Raw genomic sequence first — 16,615 nt, forward strand, 5'->3', positions numbered from 1 at the left:
TGTGTCTCGGTTTAACATGAGAAAATATCAACTAAGATAAATGTTACCAAAACCAAACATACCATCCAGAATTCTGTTTTGAGATAAATATACTTTTTTTAAAAAGTGATTAATTTTTATATGTTATGCTATAGTCAGGTCATGATAGATGCAGGGGAGGCTGTAAGGTCGGGTGTAACCAAAATGCTGTAAGGTGCTTTAAGAAGAGGTGATAGCCTGAACAAGGTTGAACTTGACCCCAGATGTTGGTTTTGAACAGTCAGAAGGATATCCTGATTTTGTTAACCCTTTCTTTCAGAAATTAAGAGACAAATTATATTTTGCTATGGCTTTCAGATTAAATCCCATTTAATGGAGACTGTTTTATTTTGTCCTATGGTAACCTCTCCCTAGAGTTTCTCTGGGGCAGTTAGCTGAGAGGAAGTGAATTGGTACCTCAGCCAGCTAATTTTTCCTATAAAGAAAAATAAAGCATTGATATCCCTTAAATATGAGTAACAATTAATGGAAGGTGAATTTAGTACATTTTTAAACAACTGAGTTATTTAATAGGCGTAAGTGAATATTACAAGAAAAGTAACAGTATTTAATCTTACCTTATTTTTTTAGGATAAAGCCCCCCCTCAAGGGGGTTGCTCAGTAAATAGCTCAACTTTGCTTCTGATCTGTACTGATCTGTATGAAAACTCTCAAGTTAAAAACTCTTAGTACCTTTCCTTCTCCTTGTGACAGCCTGTTTTCTATATTAATAAACTTACCTTGGACTGTTGTAATTCTGAAACCTCATAGCACCTGTGTTCTCTTTGTTGGAAGATCAGCACTTTCATTCCTTGTACTTCTTCTCAGTACTGAGCTGCCCTTTATGATTTCTGCCTTATGTAAGTTAAGCAGGGGAAAAAAAAAAAAAAAGATTATATAGATACATGTTATCCTTTCCTTTCTAGCAAGATTTTCTCCTTAACCTCAGCATTCAGGACTCACTGCCTTCTAATGTGTTAGCCTTCCTTACTTAATACAAAATTTACATTTTAAATGTTGCTATATCAGGATCTGCTTCAACATTTTGCAGTTTGCTCTTGCCAAAGACTTTCTCAGAAAGGAGGCCAAACATTTTGCTACTGCTGCATATTTCAGAATCCAATTGAGTAGAACAGTTTCTAAACAGAGGCAGTCTAATTTTTCCCTCATGCTTGAATTCTATGTAGATATTTCTTCCAGTAGTATAAAGGAAATTACAATATTAGTACTAGTGTACATACAAGAAACTGAGATGGGTAAAATTGTTTTTTCTTGTTAACCAAAGGAAGTGTGATCTGGCCATCCTGGAATCTGGTTCTTGATTTGTTCCTTATTTTGTGTTTCTTTTCTTTGTAGAAATTCAAAATAAATATGATTTCTGCCGTCTTTTTCTTCAGTATCACCTATTGTCCTGAAAATCTTTACCTCAAAAGCTGATTTTAAAGAGTCTTTGAACTGAATGTAAAGCGAACTAGATGCCTTTGAATGTCTTAAATCCTACTCTTTCATTTGACATAAATTTGGAAGTGGTATAGCCAAAAGAACTATGAATTTATCTGTCTGTACTTGTCATTGCTACTACCAGCTGGGATATCTTTAGCTGTTTAAAGACTCACTCTCCAAAGCAGATAAGCTTCTGTTGCCAACTATTTATCCATTCTTATCTAGAACATAATGTAGAGGGAGCACATTCAGTACTCGGTCTACAGTATTTCTCTCTGCTATTTTAAGCAGGCATATGTCATTTTGTCCAGTTCAATGCTAGGTACTTTTTTAAGACTAATTATTTTAGTAAGTTTTAGGACATACTATTGTATCTCTTTGCAATCTTAATGTTCTGAAAAGGAAAATATTACTGATTCATTATTCTACCCAATATAGATTTTGAGCAGTTTTATTGTTTTGTTTTGGCAAAGAGTTTTTATAGATTTCCATCTACTGATTGCCCTTCACAGTTTCTGAGATGGTTTTCATATTTCATAAGTCTCCTATTGATACTATAGCAAATTAACATAAATTTAATTGGTTAAGACATCCTACAGTTCTATAGCTTAGAATTCCAATAAATCAGGAGCTAAAATCAGGCATTGCTGGGGCTGTGTTCTCTTTGGAGGCCCCAAAAAGAACCTATTTCCTTGCCTTTTCCACCTTTTAGGGGCTGCCCACACTGCTTGGCTTGTGGTCTCTTGCCTCTGTCTTCAAAGCCAGCAATAACAGGTTGAGTCCTCCCCACATCAGTTACTGCAGCCTTCTCTCTTCCCTGTTCCACAGTTAAGGACCCTTGTCCTTGGGCCCACCTGGATAATGCAGGATAATCTCCCTACTTTCGTGTCAGCTGGCTCTCAACCTTAATTCCATCACTTCTCTAATTCTCCTTTGTCATGTAAGGTAATGCATTTACAGGTTCCAGGGAGTTTTAGTACATTAACATCTTTTGGGGCCCATTATTCTCTCTACTGCAGTTATGGTCTGCTTTCATGAAACAAAACAAATCTTAGTTCTTTATTTATCCACGCTTTTGTTTTCATCATAGTATGTGTATCTTACATCTTTTTTAGTCTAATTTCTACTTTTGCATAAATAAGAATTGGTGGGGTAAGACTTGGAAAATCTCTCAAAACTAAAATTCCAAGTATACTCTGCCTAATGAAGAACAAAATGTGCAAAACTAAATGTCCATACATCCCCAAGTCCACTTAGGCCATCTTTGGGTAGAAAGCAGCATGTCTTTGACCTTTTTAAGTTTTTAAATAAAAAGTTCTTAAGTGTGTAAATCTACAGGATTGGAATAGGTTCATTGAGCTTTTCGCATACTAGTACGAGAATGGGTAGAATAAGATTGTGTTCCTGGGTTTATTAGGAAATTTATCTGCTCTGAGAAACTTCCCTTGACTTCTAATCTAATGGACAATTAATCTTCCTCTTGCTATTTCTTGAACCTAAAATTTGAGGGTTCTTTAAGCTATTAAAATCTTAAAGAGAATCATTAATGTTTGGGGAGAAAATCCAGAAAGAGAAGGCGGGGTCCAGGAAGTTAATCATCTATGGTGGAAGAATTCCTTGTTGTAATAAATTAAAATATCAGGTAGGGAGGAATCGTTTTATATACATTAACCTTTTTTTTAATAGTTGCTCCTGTTTTGCTGTCAGTCTAACATTCTTATGAAGCATTTTTTTTTTTTCCTGATAGTAATGATAAGTTTGCTCAAAACAGAACTGAATGCTGACAAGGGGAATTCTTTGGCAGTATTTTTGGTATGATTTTAGCTCCACCTGAAAAGTTCATGAACATTTTGAACATTGGGCTTAAATTAGCTAAGCATTTTTTTTTAAGATTTTATTTATTTATTTGACAGAGAGAGATCACAAGTAGGCAGAGAGGCAGGCAGAGAGAGAGGAAGGGAAGCAAGCTCCCTGTCGAGCAGAAAACCCGATGCAGGGCTCGATCCCAGAACCCCGGGATCATGACCTGAACCGAAGGCAGAGGCTTTAACCCATTGAGCTACCCAAGTGCCCCAAATAAGCTAAGCATTTTAAACTGCCTACTTACATATAAGTCTGCTTACTTACCTATATTGTATCAGTCTGACACTAGTAACTGTCATATAAGCCTGATGCTAGGAACTTCATCATAGTTTATAAATAAATTTCATATTATAAACAACTCAATATTATTGTCCTAATTATAAACAACTTGACATTATTGTTCTAATATGGATTATTTGAAGATCAAAGTTACAAATGTAACAATTTAATTTGTTAAATATCTTTCAGTATCCCATTAATTGACTCAGAGGTGCCTCGCAATAGTTATGTAAAGCCTATCATCAAAAGCAGAGTTTTATAACTTTGCTTGTAATCTTCACCATAATCTTCAGCCACTTCTACCACATCACACATACCTGCCAAAGACAAATCAAGAGAATGGGAAAAGTTGGCTCTTTTAAAATCTTTGCTCTTTCCCAAATTCTATATATATGAACTGTCAAATGTATGTATGATTTTATTCGCCCTTTGACATGTATATTTATTTAGCAGATAGGAGAACCCACCAGAAGTTAATCTTATAGTTAATTTTTATTACTTGGGATTTCGTCCTCATTTAACACTGTTTAATTTTTAAATGATGTTTAATTGTAATTCTAAAAGGTGAACTTACAATGTTTCTTCTTTCAGACAGTCTTTATCTCTTACAAGGTTCAGTCGTGGCAGATCATGACTACATTGGATTGCCTGAAATTCCAGTTGGAGCATACCAAGCAAATATTCTGGTAGAAGATGCAGCTATTGGTGTAGTTGATAATGAATTACTCACATCAAGCAAAGATCGTGAACTGTTAGAGTTTAGAAATGCCAAAATCTCTCCATTGATAGAAGATCATAGTACTCTTGAAAAGCAGACTTTCAGTCTGTTGGACTCTTCAAACCAAGTCCTTGAGTACTTAAGTTAGTAAATACCAAAACTCACGTAAAGTGATTGTTTAAAAAGTATAACTCCTTGAATCTTTATCTTTTCCACTTAAAAAAAGTTGTATAGAAGTGTCTTGCCATTCTCTGAATGACTAAATCCTGAAGGTTTATTTTATAACTATTAATTTATCTAAACTTGTGTCATGTTTAAGTGTCAGTACATATATATAAAGGCAAAGGAAGCATATAATATATGAAACCCACTTTTTCTTATGAGAATAGAATAAGCAAAGTATGATTGCTTCTTATGAGGGAAACTAAATTCCAGCTCAAGACTGTCAGATCTTTCTCTGGTGTTGGTACCATGTTTTCAGTTTACAGGTTTTTTTGGATTATTTCTCCCCTTTAAAAAACAAGTTTGAACTACCTAGAATGGGCTTAATAAATATTTATTCAACTGTAACAGTGAATTAAGTGAAGTTTGTTTCTGTGTCATTGGGACTTTCAAAAATAATATTGTAGGAAAGAATTTAGAGTTGTTTAATGGGCTCTTATAGGATATTGATAATTTCACCTTTTAGGCCCAGAATTTGCATCTGAATCCATATATTGGTTTGAAAACATTTGTGTATTTCCATAAAACATACTAAAGTCAAAAGTACCCATTAATAAAATTTTTTCTGCCAGTCTTAAGTAAATACTAATGATAAGATAGTATTAGAGGTTTTAAACTATAAGCTCTATGATATTTATAACTTTATTCAACAAATATTTGTTAGAAAGCACTTTGAAGAATACTGTGAGAAAATTAAAGGATGAGTTAGATGTGTGTCTTATCTTCATAAGAGGCTTACAGTCTGGTAAGGATTATAGGCCAATATAAGCCATGTATAACACAAGTTACAAATTACATGCTAAATTCCATTAGAGAAGTACAAATAATACACCTAGGGAGTCAAAAAAGAGAGAAGTTATTTCTAGATAGAAATCTTGGGTTTATGCTTAGAAGGATGAGAAGGATCATTTGAGTTTGACCTTGAAGAATACACAGGATGTGATGAGAGGGTCCAAAAGAATTGAAGAAAAATGAACAGACAGAACAAGTATTGTAGTGATTCACAGAAAGCTTTTTGTTGTCTGCAGTGCCTCAGGTGTAAGGTGACATAATAAGGTATGGGAAAATAAAGCTGAAAAGGGAAGTAGGAAAGCTAGTGGAGGGCTTTGAATACTGGTAAGAATTGAGTTGTATACCTCCAAATTCCTGTGTTGAAGTCCTATACTCTGGTACTTCAGAATGTAACTTCATTTGGAAATAGAGTTATTGCAGATGTAAACATTAGTTAAGATGAGGTCATATTGCAGTAGAATGAGGTCTTAATCTAATATGACTGATGTCCTTATAAAAGGAAGGAGTTTAGGCATAGACTCAAGGATAGTGCCATGTGAAGAAGGCAGAGATTTGGGTGATTCTTCTATAAGCCAAGGAATGCCAAAGATTACCATTAAATCACCTAGAACTAAGGAAGAGGCATAGAAAGAGATTCTTCCTACAGCCCTCAGAAGGAATCATCCCTGTCAACATCTTTATATCAGATTTGTAGCTTCCAGAACTGGTAAGGCAATAAATAACCTTTTTTATAAGCAACCAAGTTTGTGGTACTTTGTTTTGGCAGCCCTAGCAAAATAATACAATACCTAGCTACCTTTTGTTTTTTTTTTTAATTTTCTGAGGATTTTTTAAAGTTTGTATTTGGATTTTGAGTTGGTTTTTTACTTCTTGTTTTGTTTTGTTTTGTTTAATGTAAACTCTACACACAACATAAGGCTTAATTAAACTCAGTACCCCAAATGAAGAGAGTCCAATGCTCCTCCAACTGAGACTCTGTTGAAGGTTTTTGTATAGGGAAGTGTCACGATCAGAACTACATTTTAGGGAGTTTAATCTGGCAGCTAGTACGTTAGAGGAAGAGAGAAGAAAAGAATGGGCATTCGTCATTGATAACGATTTTGCAGTGATGATAAGTAATGGGAACCTAAGCTATGCTGGTAGCATTCATTATTCATGAATAGAGCATAGCTTAAGATCTATAGAATATCTCACATTTTATGTATCAACCATACTGAATAGTGATAGGATACCGAAAATGGAGACCTGAGATACTGCAATTACTCATTTAAGAAGAAAGATTATGTTTAATATAGGCTAGAGGGTAAAAGATTGGAGGAAAAAAATACCAATCTGGAGCTTTATCTTATACCATAGACCAAGTAAATTCCAGGTAGGATTCTAGAAGGAAACCTTAAAGCATAGTTGTCCCAAATAGTGATACCTGTCATGTTCCCATTAACAGATCAAAGTTCATGATGGAGTCATATTGGACCTTCTATGGTAAATGTAATTGGTTAAGTGTCCTTAGCTCAAATGAAGTAACTTTCCTTCAATAGTCATCTCATTCAAAATCAGCCTCTTTTTCATTATAAGGGGGTGATTAGTAATGAGTCATTTTATAATTACAATTTCTAAGCACTGTAAAAAAATTCCGCTTCAAGTAGTTTCTGATGAAACAGATCTTTATCCTGTGTGCATGGATCATGGTAGACTCTTAGTAACTAAACATAATGAAACTTTTATTTCTTAGCCACATTCTTAATGGTTGGTTCCATTTGTATCCTTCAAGATGCAGGCTGATAGAGCCTCACCTGTGGAATACACCAGCCACCGTGGCAAGGGGACAAGGTGGTGAACGCAGCACTAGCTCTGGAAAAGACTTGCTGTCACGGTATATACAACCTTCCTACTCAAATTGCAGTGGTCAAATCTGGTCATACTCTGCTAACGGGTACAGGTGGCAATGGTACAAAAGTTAGTGATGTTAGTTGTATAACTGAAGATACTAAAATCCACTGAATTGTGCACTATAAAAGGGTGAATTTTATGATATGAGAGTTACATCTCAATAAAATTATTATAAAGAGTCTAAACCAGAATTTAAAATAAATGTCACATAGCCACACCTAACACCAAAGGATAGGTTAAGTACAGTCCTCCTATATTCCTGGAAGGAGAAAAACCGAAATAGTGACAGATAAATATAATAGCTGCTGTACTTAGTTTTGTTTACAAATTCTATTGTAGGCCATTTTGATGAGTAATTTTTAAATCCTGATAGCCAATACAAGCTATTCAAATAAGCTGCTGATTTTGTTATTGAAATCTTGGGATTCTAAAGTAGGAATTCCAAGTACAGATTATAAGTAAGCAAATATACACACACAACAATCAACAAGTTATGTATACACGCAGTCTTGTCTCTAATGTTTGCAGGGCTCTGTCAGTGAAAATGGAGGTCCACATACCGTTTACCTAAATAATCAGAAGTTACAAATCACACTAACAAACTGTTCCTACCTTGTCAAACATGCCTTCTTAAGGTTCCCAGAATTCTTGGACTCCTCAAGCCCTGCACTAATGTGTGGCAGAACAGGGAGAGATGAACTCAGAGAGCCCTCTGTCCCAGTGCCGTCTTCTCCTAAGGACAACCCACCTAGCTCCTGCAGATGCACTACTTGAGTAGTCCTGACCTTTGGTATGTGCTCTCCAGCTTCACCTGCCCTTCTGGGACGGACCAGGAAGGCCTTGGAAGGGGTTCTCCAGGTGAAGAGGGGCATGTCCCTGGGCTCTTTCGTCTTCTCACCCTGTAGGGAGAGACATATGCTAGAGTGGAACAGATCCTAGCCCTCAAGCAAATCCCTCTTGCCTGGATTTCAGGGTGGTTTTTCTGTAAGTCTATAATAAAATTTTGACAGAATTCCAGAAATGTCTCTATGAGGTTTTGTATGCCACCTTGTGGTATTTTTAGGAACACTTAAAAACATGATACAGTAGAAAATGGAGATCCTGAGCTACAATAGAAGAGAAATATATTTTAAGTGAGAATAATATCTTGGCTTGAAAAGTTATTTTTAAATATCATTATTAACATTTACAGTGTAAAATTTTCTTGTGTGACTGTCTAAAAAAAGTAACTCACTGAGATTTATAAAAGAAAACTTATTACATATGTAGCTATGGGATTCATTCATACACGCAAAAAAGATATGTATTAAATGCTTGCTCTGCTCCAAGTACTGTTCTGGCACTGAGGTTATATTAGTGGGAAACAAAAATCCCTACACTCCTAGAGCTTGTGTTCCAATTGGATAGTAAAGTAGTACCTACAGTTCTTAATGAATACATTACTTATGTTCAATCAAAATCTCATTGGTAGCCTTTTGCACAGACATTTTGTTCAGATCCCTACATTAAGCCTTGAAAAAGAAGTAAGTATTCTCTTCTGCTTATGTTTGACTATATAGAAAGTTGTAACAGTGTTTTGTTCACATGTCTAAAAAGGGCTGGGCCACTTCCAGTGGGAGTTTCTAACCAGTATAATTAGTAATTAAAAAAAGAAATTAAGCATTTAAAAAGCAAACTTCTTTCAAACTTTTATTTTCTACAAGTGCTTTATTATTCAGTGGGAAATGCTAGCCTTGTGCAGTATTAACAATGTTAAGCAGGCAAAGATCAATTCGGTGCCATCAAATTAAAAAGTACCTAAACTGGTAGCTTGCCCTGAGTGTGAGGCCCAGGCAAAATGACTCTTTTGCTTCCTCTAATCAATCCTTCAGTGTTCTCCTCACCCCCTTTCTTCCTTATTCCCATTAATACTACTTCCTTTGTGCACCCAGCCACAACTTGTTTAGAAGTTAAGTGGCACTGGGCCCAGGGGACTTGCCGTATCTGACCACCTCATTGTTCAGACTTTGAAGGTCTTGTGAGGAGCACACAAGAAAGCCTTGGCTGGTGGGTCGCTGGAGGAGACCAGATAGCCTGGTGAGTAGTTGGAGGAGACCAGATAGTCAATGACAACTTTGTTCCTCTCCCCTATATCCCAAGGAAGCCTCTGTTAGTTCTCAAAGTCTCAGGAATCGAAGTGGAGAATCAGGAGAAACTAAAGGAAAGGGGGTCTGACTTTAATCCTTCCCCTGTATCACTTTCATATTAGCGATGGAGGAAAAAGACTAGATGGAATAATTCTCCTCCAATACCACGTTTTCTATTGCATCATAATACAAAATCTGTAGTCTCTGAGCTTCTGAGCAGTGTTTTGTTCTGGGTTTTGCTCTATTTATTTAGAATTTCATCCTTACAAATATATATACATATATATATGTATATCTGTACATATCAAGAGATATGTATGTATCAAGAGATACATATATGTATATATATACAAATATATATATAAGGATATATATCCTTACAAATATATATATTACTCATTTTTTCAATTTTATGTAATAAATAGTGATAAAATGATCATAGTGGTGGTTTATGTGACTTGATCATACTAGAAGTAAATCAGTGGCAAATCTGCCTAGGCTTTCAGAACAAGACTTAGAGTCAGACCTCTGTTAAGCCATACCCAACTATGTTTAATAATCACTAATTTTACCTAGGGTAATTAATACGGTTTGAAGAGGTAATGGCTTCTATTTATGTAATGTAAAAAAACAAAACAACACAAAACAAAACCTAAAGTGCAGAAAAAATATATATTAAAAACTCATAATTTTTTAAAAAATTAAAAAAAAATAAAAACTCTCAGGTCATGATCCCAGCATCCCAGGATCTATCCCTGCATTAAGCCCCCACACTGGGCTCTCTGCTCAGCAGGGAGCTTCCTTCTCCCTCTCCCTCTGCCTGTCACTCCCCCTGTTTGTGCTCTCTCTCTCTCTCTCTCTGTCAAATAAATAAAACCTTAAAAAAAAAAATGTACAGAGGACTCAATTACACATTTCTCCAAAGAAGATCTACAAATGGCCAGAAAGCACAGGAAAATATGCTCAGTATCATTAGTACTTGGGGAAAAGCAAATCAAAACCACAATGAGATATCACTTCACATCTAGAACGGCTGCACTATATTTTAATGGAAAATAGCAAGTATTGATGAGAATGTAGACAAATTGGAACCCTTGTACATTGCTGATAGGAATGTAAAATGGTTCAGTTAATTAAGGAAAGAGTTTGGCTGTTCTTCAAAGAGATAAAATTACCGTATGTACCAGTAATTTCACTCCTGGGTGTATACCCAAAGGAACTAAAAGCTGGGACTGGAAGAGATATTTGAACACCAGTGTTTATTGCGGCATTATTCACAATGGCCAAAAGGTGGAAACAGCACAAGTGTCCATCAGCAACTGAATGGATAAACAAAATGCAGTATATATGTACAATGGAATATTATTTAGCCATCAAAAGGAATGAAGTTCTGAATAATGCTACGTCATTGACTGCTGAAGGCATTATTCTAAATGAAATAAGCCAAACAAAAAGGACAAATATTGTATGATTTCACTTGATGAAATTTAAGAATAGGCAAATTTATAGAGACAGTAGATTAGTAGTTACTAGGGCCAAGGGGAGTGGGAAAGAGAGTTAATGGTTATTGATTACAAAGTTACTGTTTGAAATGATGAAAACATGTTGGAAATAGTGGTGATGGTTGCACAGCACTGTGAATACAATTAATGCCAATGAATGGTAGATTTCAAGTGGTTAAAATGGCAACTTCTATATTATATATATTTTACTATAATTTACCATCAAGTGAGTAACATAATATGCCAAAAACTGTTATGGTATTCACTTTAACTGGGTAAATTATATGCTGTGTGAATTATATCTCAGTTAAGCTGTTTAAAATTTGTAGAATGCAGCTCAAATTGTCCTTAGAGGAAAATTTATGACTTATGTGCTTATATTGGAAAAAAAAAAAAAAGGGGTTATAAAGTAATGAGTTAACGTAATTTAATGTGATCTAAACAGAACAAGTGAATAAGCCTAAAGAAAATGGAATGATTGAAATCATGAGAGTAATGGAAATTAATGGAATAGAAAATGAACATATAATGACATGAACTGAGGCAAAATTTAGCAATTCTACTAAGAAAAAATAAACCTAGGGAATTTATAAATAAACAATACTGTGAGGTAAAAAGGGTCAGGACCTGATATGAGACATATATTTAAAAGATAGAAGATATTACAACTTTGTTTCAATAAACTTGAAACATTAAAATGGATAAATTCTAAAAAAAATTTAACTGACTGTGATTAAAAAAAAATAATAAGCCAGATGATTTTGCCAAACATAACAAAATTTAAAGAACACATAGTATTACACCTTACACAAACTATTCAGTCTAGAAACAGGATACTCCTTCAGTCTTGACATGAGGGTGGCATAATTGTAATAATCAAAATCTGAAAAGGACAGAAAGAAAAAGGAAAGTAACAAGTTATTCTCCCATAAATACAAATGTGGCAATTGATAAATCACTGAACTCTACCTCTGAAATTAATAATGTACTACATGTTAATTAATTGATTAAATAAAATAAAAATTTAAAAATAAATACAAATACAAACACGAAAAAGAATAAAAAACAAACTGAATACAGTGACCTATAACAATATGCATTATGAGCAATTGAGTAGTAGATCCCCAAAATTAAAGGTTGATTTAGAAAAGCAATTTTTATAATTAATGGCTACATTTCTAAGAGACACGGCAAGAAAGAGATGAAACACAAAAAACAGTTATAACTGAAGGAAATTTAAGGAACAAGTTAAAGAAGGATTAATGGAACCAATAAGGGATAGTTGGACATCCCTTTGATGACCAGTAGGAGCCAGAAACCTATAGGAATGAAAGCGCAAGAAGAGGAAATGCTTAGTGAGAGATGGAGTTATGGAAGAGGGTTAACCATCAGTATTTGTAGCCATAGAAGAATGTGTCTACTGCCAGAACCTCTGGTCAGTGCTGTGACCAACGGGGGCTCCCTATTTCCTCTCATTTGTCAGCCTCCAGGAAAAGCAAGTGGCAAGGAAGCTTCAGGATGCAAGCAGTAAAAATAAGCCTTGTAGGCAATGGAACAGTAAATGACAAGGAGCGGATTTGGGGTGTTCACTCTGAGAATAGCCAGTTAAACAAAAAGATCAGAAGTAAAAAGGAAACTTGTATAATCATCTAGATGGCAAACTTGTGCCCAAGGCTAACTAGATAGTAAATATTTTTAGCTTTGCTGGCCATAGAACTACACATTTTTGCCATTGTAGTGTGAAAGCAGCCATGTGTACTAAACAGGTATGTGTGGCTGTTTTCCAATAAAACTTTATTTTTTAAAAATGTGGGAAGGATTTGGCCTTTAAGGACACTAGTTTTTAGACCCTGGATCTAGTAGATGCAGAAAAAAATATTCACTGAATATTAACATCCATTTGAAATTTAAAACAACAAGAGCAACAGGAAACTCTTGGCAAACTCAAAAGAGCATTTCCCTATCCTGATACAGTATATGTTATTAAGAAAAAATCCTATAGTAAGCTTTATACTTAATGAGGAAAACATTGAAAGTATTCTCCTTAAGATCATGAACAAGACAGGTGTCACTGCTATTGTATTAGGTGCTCCAGCCAATATATTAGGACAAGAAAAAAGAAAAGTCGTAAGGATTACGAGAAAAACTAGTCATTTGCAATAGAAATTATTGTCCATATAAATCAATATGAAAAAGATAATCCAATGCAAAAATGGGCAAAAGTCTTGAACAAGTACTTCATAGGAGAGAAAAGTGAACATGAACAGCACCTACAGATACCTTTTGTTTGCCCCTACATACCAACTTTACATTCTTTTCCTGTGCTCTGTCCCGGATCCTGGCATTGGCAGAGTTCCCATTCCCTTTGACTTCCAGTTGGATTTAACCAATGGAGCTTCCTGACAATAGACCAGAAGGAGGGAGGAGAATGAAGTTGAGATATTCTCCCTGATCCCTTCCTCACTCTAGCTATTTCTTTTAGCCGAAGTTTCCTGCTTTGTAAGAACTATTCTAGGGTTTCAGTAACCTTTTCCTCTTCTTGTCCTTTTGGGTTTAGGGTGGAAACAACACTATTGTGGACAGACTGGGTTCTCCTACACTCCATGTACATCTTTGTACTTAGTTCCTTTGATTACTAACTTGTCATTTGTTCCCTGTTGGATTCCTGATACAGTCAATCGACATACAAAAAGATGCTCAACCTCATTAATAGCCAGAAAAAAATGCAGATCAAAACCCTTATTAAAGATGATTTAAAACTACCATATTGGGAATAATTAAAAATATCAGCAAGGATGTAGAGGAGATAATACAGTTATACATAGTTGGTGAGTGTATCAATAGACACAACTATTTTAGAAAAATAGTTAAGCTTTATGTAGCAAAGCAAAGCTGAAGATGCAGCAAGTCTATAATCCAGCAATTTTGCACCAGGAGCTATGTTCAAGAATGTTTATAAGAGGATTTTTTTCATAATAACAAAGCATTGGAAACACCATAGATTTTCATCAATAGAATTGATAAATTGTGACATATTTGTACAGTAGAATGCTAAATGCAATGAAAATGAGTAGGTTAAAGCTACATAAAAAGAAAGCATGGATGAAATCAGAAACATCATAGGGAGCAGAAAAATCAACTTAACAGGAGAAGATGACAAATTCTGAATAGAATGAGAAAGGGAGCCATGTGTATACCTAGTGGAAGAGCATTCCAGAGAGAAGAAATAGCAAGTGAAAAATGTAGTGTTTCTGTGTCTGGCATTTTGAGGAATAAGAAGGGGTCCAGGAGACCTAGAATGAAATAAGGGGGAGTACAGCAGGAGACCACAGAGGCTAGGGGGTGAAATAAATTGTGTCCAGCCATATAGGTCATTGTATGGACTCTGTTTTTAGTTTAAGATGGGAGCTCACTGGAAGTGTTTGAGAAAAGAGACATGATCTGACTTATTATTTTTGTTTTAGATAATCACTCTGCAAACTGGAATAGGAATGGTGAGAAAAAGCACACTGGCAGACTGGTTATGAGGCTGTTGTGGTAATTCAGGGGAGAGATGACGGCACGGATAGCAGTGGAGGCGATGAGAAATGGTTAGTATCGGTTATATTTTAAAGGTAAACAGGATTTGCTGACACCAGAGATAGCTTTTAGAGGAGGAGAGGAATCTACGAGGACTCTAAACTTTTTAGGCTTGCAGGACTAGAAGCACGGAGATGAAGAAGACTAGGAAGAACAGGTTTGGGGAAGAAAAGAGAAGTTCAGTTTGAACGTGTTGAGTTTGAGATGCTTATTATACGTTGAGTAGATCCACTGGGTAGATATTTGGATATGAATCTGGAGTCCTGGGGATAGGAATTCAGCATTCACTTATGCACAGTTTGGAACTCTCCAGAATGAAACTTTAATTAATATGTGTCCCTTTGGAGAGGCCAAGACGTTCTCTTTGCTACAGAGATCTGTACTTGCTATTGACCTGCCACATTTCTTGTTAATCTTGGCTGAGGTAGTGATCCAAGACATCTGGTGACTGATTATACATAGTCTGTGGCATTATTTATATTACCTGGCCAATCGAACAGATGCTCAAGCAAGGTTCCTAGCTTTATGAATGATGGCAGCAGAGCATTTGGCCCCCTTCCGCCTTTTGCTGGGTATACCAGATGTGAACGCCACATTTAAGGGACTACAAATAAAGCCTGCAAGTTCTCAAGAATCTCATTCTCATCTGCCAATAGAAACCTAATGAGATAGAACATTAGTCTTTGCAGTAACATATTATTTTGTAATCACATAGCACTTAGTCTTTGCTAAGGAATTTACAATCCAGTGTAATTTATATAGAATATCAATTCCTACTTTTACCTCAATTTTCAATTTGAAAATTGGAGACAGAACCTTTTTTTTTTTTTTCCAGAATAAGAATCAGAAATTCTTAGGAATATGTCCTATCCTACCTCACAAACTTGAAGTTATTAGCCTTCAATCCTAAATCTTCCTTTGAATTCCAGTCAGTTCATAATAGAACCTGAAAGTCTTAGCATAGTATGTATTTTACTGAGATACCTGAATTGCCAAGATCATTGGGATACAGAGCTTTTCTGAAACAATATGATATTTCAGTTCACTCTGACAGGAAGCTGTGTTTGGCTCCAGTGGAAAAGAATTTTATTCCAGCTGTGTGGAAAGACTGGTCATGTATAGTAGGAAGACAGAATGGGCACTGAAGGTACTGAAGGAGTAGAAAGCTGAATGTTTTTCTGTTCTCCTCCTACACAGTTCCTTTCTTTCCATAGCTAGCTTCTCATCTCTCCCCTCTGGGAGACTCTTCAGGTTTTGAATGTCACAGACTTGGGCTCCCTGAGCTGTGGAATCCACAGTAGGCAGTAGATGTGCCTGACAGTGAGATGGAGGGCAGGAGGGTACAGCAAGAGGACGGCACCAGGTAGAGAAATTGTGCTGTGGGATGCAGACTTCCACACCACAACAAAAATGTTCCCATATCTGTAGGCCTTTACCTAAGCAAGGAAAGCAGGGTTGCAGGACACCCTGGGGAAGAGTAGACAGCTGGCCTAAGCAGGACAGCTATAGGGCATTTTCACAAGTGTGAAGCTAGAGAATTCATCAGTGAGGCCCCTGGTAGGGGTAGGAATGATTCATTATTTGAAGGAGATATGACTCAGTTTTGGAAGATACAAAGCAATTTCTACATGGCCCGACTGTGACTAGGAATTTTCAGGCTTTGAGGATGGTCTTGTTTACCAGTTTTGAATATGATTGTGTGTGTGTGTGTGTGTATGTATATAAAATTAACATACAATAAAATTCACTCATTTAAAGTGAAAATTCAGGGGCACCTGGGTGGCTCAGTGGGTTGAGCCTCTGCCTTTGGCTCAGGTCATGATCTCAGGGTTCTGGGATCGAGCCCACATCGGGCTCTTTGCTCGGTGGGGAACCTGCTTCCCCGTCTCTCTCTGCTTGCTTCTCTGTCTACTTGTGATCTCTGTCTCTCTCGGTCAAATAAATAAATAAAATCTTTAAAAAAATAAAAATAAAGTGAAAATTCAATGGTTTTTAGTAGTCATAGAGTTATTATTTTAATCATTTAATACAGGAAATTTAATTGTAAACAACTTGAAACCAGCCATGCTGCCAGCCGCATTCTCATATTCTTCCACAGAATCCATGCCTACCTCTTCCCCATCTTTCTCCAGAGCTGCCAAGTTCTCCTGGGCCTCAGAGACCTCTCTTTCCTACATGCCTTC

The 16,615-nt window shown here is 36.0% G+C and overlaps 1 protein-coding gene across 5 annotated transcripts in view; it reads left to right on the forward strand.

Annotated features, from left to right (window-relative positions):
* GIN1 (gypsy retrotransposon integrase 1) overlaps window positions 1-8,340 on the forward strand; it is a 28,704-nt gene extending 20,364 nt beyond the window's left edge. For 4 of the 5 annotated variants that reach the window (XM_032335628.1, XM_032335629.1, XM_032335632.1 and 1 more), the window contains one exon: window positions 4,195-5,387. In XM_032335628.1, coding sequence (XP_032191519.1) covers window positions 4,195-4,469 — 275 coding nt within the window. In that variant the 3' untranslated portion in view covers window positions 4,470-5,387. Of the gene's footprint in view, window positions 1-4,194; window positions 5,388-7,860 lie in introns of those variants that run through there. The other variant, XM_032335630.1, reaches the window with a different exon arrangement.
* Window positions 8,341-16,615: the final 8,275 nt, after the last annotated feature.

This window comes from Mustela erminea, chromosome 3 (genome assembly GCF_009829155.1).
Source record: "Mustela erminea isolate mMusErm1 chromosome 3, mMusErm1.Pri, whole genome shotgun sequence".
Lineage (NCBI taxonomy): Eukaryota > Metazoa > Chordata > Mammalia > Carnivora > Mustelidae > Mustela > Mustela erminea.